This window comes from Monopterus albus, unplaced genomic scaffold (assembly GCF_001952655.1).
Source record: "Monopterus albus unplaced genomic scaffold, M_albus_1.0 scaffold192.1, whole genome shotgun sequence".
NCBI classification, from domain to species: domain Eukaryota; kingdom Metazoa; phylum Chordata; class Actinopteri; order Synbranchiformes; family Synbranchidae; genus Monopterus; species Monopterus albus.
The window spans coordinates 615,338-620,438 of NW_018128072.1; the positions used below are offsets into that span (position 1 = coordinate 615,338).

Consider the following 5,101-nt stretch of genomic DNA (forward strand, 5'->3'; position numbering starts at 1 on the left):
ACCCGAAGCACACAGCCAGGATAACCAAGGAGTGGCTCTGTAAGAAGCATATCAAGGTTCTGTAGTGGCCTAGCCAGTCTCCAGACCTCAATCCAATAGAACATCTTTGGAGGGAGCTTAAACTCCGTGTTGCTCAGCGACAGCCCCGAAACCTGACAGATCTAGAGGAGATCTGTGTGGAGGAGTGGGCCAAAATCCCTGTTGCAGTGTGTGCAAACCTGGTCAAGAACTACAGGAAACGTTTGACCTCTGTCATTGTAAACAAAGGTTTCTGTACCAAATATTAACACTGATTTTCTCAGGTGTTCAAATACTTATGTTCAGCAGTGCTAGACAAATAAATTCTTTAAAAATCATACAATGTGATTTCCTGAAATTTTTTTAATTCTGTCTCTCAGAGTGGGAATGCACCTACAATATGAATTTCAGACCCCTCCATGATTTCTAAGTGGGAGAACTTGCAAAATGGCAGGGTGTTCAAATACTTCTGTTTCTTACTGTACAAACAAGTTATTGATAAAGTGTAATGAGGGAGATAAGGCCAAATTGAAGCAAGCATCTGACAACCGGTTAACATTCTGTCCTTTGTCCATACCCCTCACCTCACACATTTCTCCTCTCTGTGTGGCTGAGCTATTGGCCCTCATGGTCAGTCCTTCGCCTTCCCGGTCACCATCTTGGTCTCCAGATGCTGGGACCCCTGTCTGGGAGGAAGGGGACAAGGACGGGGGGTGTAGTGCCTCGGTGCAGAACAGAGTCCGGGGGCCATGGAGCTCACAGAAATGACAGAGAGCAACCAGTGCATTCATCTGAGAGACAGAAAATAGGTTTTCAGATGTTTATTGTTCTGAATATGTTTGATTTTGATGTGAGCATTAATAAGAAATTCAAAACGTACCAGTTGGATATGGTAAGTCACTGACATTACATGGTGACACTAGGGTTAAGACATCGTCATTACACCCGATAACGTCAGAGTCCTACCTTTAGCGCTGAGCCGAATTCAACAGATGTCTGGTGCTCAGTAGTACTTCACAAAAGGGTATACATTGTTCGCGATGTTCAAAAAGCCCTTATATAAGACGCAGCACATTTAAACAATGGCATGAAACAGACCGAATTCTCAAAGATAAGAGGCTCTCGGTGTGTCAGATTGGAGATTTCTATACTTTCTGTTGTTTTGTCTTGCTGATGTGCAGCTACTAGGGTAACTAGCAACAACAGAGCTTGTCACGTGACGCAGAATCACGCGCTCGAGCACACATGACGCATAGGTGTTGTGCTGCGTTCACGTAATGTTGAGAATGGGAAGGGCCAAATTGGTAGGGTTCACACATGATCGTAATGTTAGCACCGGTGCTAACATCGTGCGCGCATCAAATAAACAGTTAATGTTGGTAACCGACAGCGGTGGTGCATATGTAGCAATTCTGCCAAGAGTTTGTTGACAGGTGTGTATTTCTTTTCACCAAGGGGGGGATGTCGTCGCTTTCAGAAACTATATTGTAGGACTATGGCTCTTGTTACCATTGCTAACTCTTGAGAGACGAGACAGTCCAAGTAACTTCAAAACAGTGCTGATTTATTCAAAGGATCACAGGTAAAATTAACATTACACGCTCAGGTATCGTGCACCTCCAAACTGCTCGCAGGCAGATGTAAGATGAAAGACCCTGAGCCCACCAGGCCTGTACATTATATCCCCTCGGTTGGGCTAGCCCCATAGTACACAGAAAACGTCAACCGAGACGTCTCTGTTGCCAGCTTTGCAGCTGGTCATAGCAGTAGTCAAAACATGAAGCAAAACAACGTGTGTGTGTGTGTCTGTTGGTTAAGTGGTGTGTAGCTAAAAACATTCTCACGACCTCTAGTACATGTCGTGACTTAAACATAAGAACATATTATGGCTAAGGCTACAGTTATACACGTCATAATAATAATATTAAACACCCTGTCTGCTGACAGTCATCAACTTTTCTCTCTAGTTATCCTTGACCAGATGTACCCTGTAGAAACTACTGGGTACAAGTTTGGGGCTGATGTGGATGGTTTTACCACCCGTTAAACTTTATGACATGAACACGGCATTAACTAGAAACCATCATAATTTTAACAATTGGTTTGAAAAGATCTATTGTTTTATCAAAGCGAGAAGGAAGTTAGCAAACAATGGATGCATTTGCTAATATCACCACATAAGCACTTTCCGAGGACATTAAAACTGCATTACCCATAATTCCCCCTGAGTAAACAAACGAGACCAAAGGGTAACAATTCACAACCATTTGCTTCATCAGTAAGTAACGCTATGTCAAAGATTAATAAAAACGTTTTCATGTGATGTATATAAAGACGTGTTTCTATTGTAATTGTATTAGCTACATATGACGATGATTGTTTAGGAATTATTGAATTATGAAAAGTTTATATTAGATATTGAACAACACTAACCACACACACTTCCGCATTTGGTAAGTTTAAGGAGTGCCGGTTCACACAAAGCTAAAGATGTGGTAGAAAATACCACAGTGACACAGCAGACATTTTCATGTAACATCGCCTGTTACTTCACAGATTTGAGAATGGCAGACAGACCGGGAAAGCCTTCAGATTTACAAGAGGATCCGACAGAGGATTTGACCCACCTGACACCTACCGATCAGACTGACACACCCAGTCCACAGGCAGGTGTCCCAGCTGGCCCTGACAGTAGTAAGGACACCCTCAAAGCCAAAACAGGTAAATTATATTCTTTACTTTTACACATATTGCTATGTAGTAACTGTTTGCTGTTTTTCAAAGGCTCTGAAGGCTTCCAACATAACTGAAGACATTTAAATCCACATAATGTATCACATGTGAAGACATTACTGTCTACAGTGTAGACTCACTGATAAGTCATATTACCCAAGTTAGTCTGAATTCCTTCTAAGTAATAAACTGTAATAAAATTCTTCAGTGTTTGGTACATGTCTGTGTTATTGTGAGCAATTGGAGTTCTGGTAAGTTCTTGTTTATATCATGTGGCTGGACTCCCTTTTATTAAAATAGGATAGCTGATTGACTGAGCAGACCACTGCAATGACAGCCAACGTTTTCACTTCATGCCAGACAGCTCTGCTGGCAATATATCAGAAATCAGGAACTGAGTCAAGAGCTGTAAGTACTGGTTCTGACCTCCAAATGAACTATGATAAAAAGAATTAACTGTCTCCTTCTCCTCCCACTTGTCTCACTGGGCTCTGAGTCAGGTAAACTTTCCAAAGAATAAACATCACAGAATTTTGTTTTATTCACCCAGTTAGTTGTACTGACATCTTATGTGTGGAAGCAGTTGAAAAACTTGTTAAGTCTGGTACTGTGCCAGCCAGTGCCATCTCAGTGAGAAAGAAGAACTTACAGCTAATGATTAAAGGATTTGGGCTGTGAGTCACATTCTGTTCTCCTATCCAGATATTGATTTAGAGGGTGCGTGTTTCAGTTTTCAGCCATGTCCTAACTACTTGGCTGACATTTTTGTTCTCTGGGGTGGGTCATTGCCACCAGTTACATCATTTATATCCTCTGGAGTTGTATTGGAAAGGAAATATTGTGCTATAGAAATCATTTATGATTCTTCTTACAGTTTCCTTTTGGGCATTAATTATATTTATTTCTGATTTGAAATGTTAAGTGCTTAAGATAAAGCTGTGAAGGAACAGTTTAAAACTGAGTTTGTTGTGCAACAGTCCGAGGGCAGGCAGGATCATATTTCCCAACATATGTATGTGCATTTACTGTGTATCTGTTATCTGGCACACAGAAATGCATCTCTTTGACATTGAAGATCAAGTAGCTACTGTAGGAGACAACCATTTATTGAAAACACACACAAAAGGAAGTAGCAGAGACAGATAGCCCATTTCCTCTTCTAGGTATGAATGTCACATAAAATTATGTATTAGTATTTTCGTTTGTCCTACTTGTTGTCTTAAGTAACACACTAAGGAAACTGTAACTTCTCTTCTCAGCCCACTGCCTCATAAACTGGGTCAGGTTGTTGAGAAAGTATGGGGGAGTGAAGTCTGGGGATGTTATACTTTATCTCGAACTGAACCCAGATATATCAGAGCCGTGCATATGTTGATAACTGGGAATGTTATGCTAGACCACCAGTGTTATGTGGGTCTGCTTCTAGCTAAATTAGCTTGTCTTTTGTGCTGTTGCTGTATTGCTTTTCGGAAGTAATTTAAATGGACAGCCAATACGGAGTTAAGATGCTGCTAATTTTCTTTCATTACAGTTTCATTATATGTGTGCCCCACTTACTTTAGCTTTTTCATTGTCGGTTTATCATTTACAGAGTCATCAAAACGGGAAGAGGATGGAGTTGGTGTCTGCCAGTTTTTCCTGATGGGAAAGTGTCGTTTTGGGCACAGATGTTGTTTGTCTCACAGGTCTGCTTGTTTTACCTTGTTCAGAAACCTCACCAGACACATAGTGGAGGACCCTCTTGTGTATTTTAGTCATTTTCAGTCTGCTGCTGCTCATTTTGCAAGTTAATACTTAGCCTTGACTAAATATGAGTGTTGCAAAATGTTCAGATACCGTAAAGGTTTATGTGTCAGATGGAATTAATACTTTTTTACCCCTTTTGTCTTGTATCACATATACACTCACCGGCCGCTTTAATAGTCACACCTGAACAATTTTATGCAATTCAATGCAAAACCTCCACCTTAACATCTGTGTTTATGAAGCTCAGAATGTTTCAGTTTTTGAGCTTCATGAACACAGATGTTAAGGCAGAAGTATTGCATTGAATTGCATACAATTTACCTAATGTATGTGTACCTAATAAAGTGGCCAATGAGTGTGTATATTTAAAAAAAAAACAAAAACAAAAATGTCACTGCTTTTGATCTCATTTCTCAGTGACCCATCGCTGGATGACTCAGGGGCTGCGTCTCCTGACCAGGATGACAAACCAGATGGAGAAAAGATGGAAAAACACAAGAAGAAGGGCAAAGTGAACAAAGCAACGAAGCCAAAACACGATGAGGGGAAAGGTCACTGTATTTTTAGCTAGTTTCCTATGTCATCTGACAATGACCACAGTCTT

General features: G+C 40.8%; 1 protein-coding gene across 2 annotated transcripts in view; it reads right to left on the reverse strand.

The window, feature by feature from the left end:
- The window catches only part of flcn (folliculin), an 8,758-nt gene extending 7,492 nt beyond the window's left edge, over window positions 1-1,266 (reverse strand). Inside the window, exons 1-2 of one of the 2 annotated variants that reach the window (XM_020617663.1) lie at window positions 985-1,266; window positions 603-809 (exon numbers count right to left, since the gene is read on the reverse strand). In XM_020617663.1, the coding sequence (XP_020473319.1) occupies window positions 603-809 (207 nt within the window). In that variant the 5' untranslated portion in view covers window positions 985-1,266. The other variant, XM_020617662.1, reaches the window with a different exon arrangement.
- Between the last annotated feature and the right edge of the window lie 3,835 nt (window positions 1,267-5,101).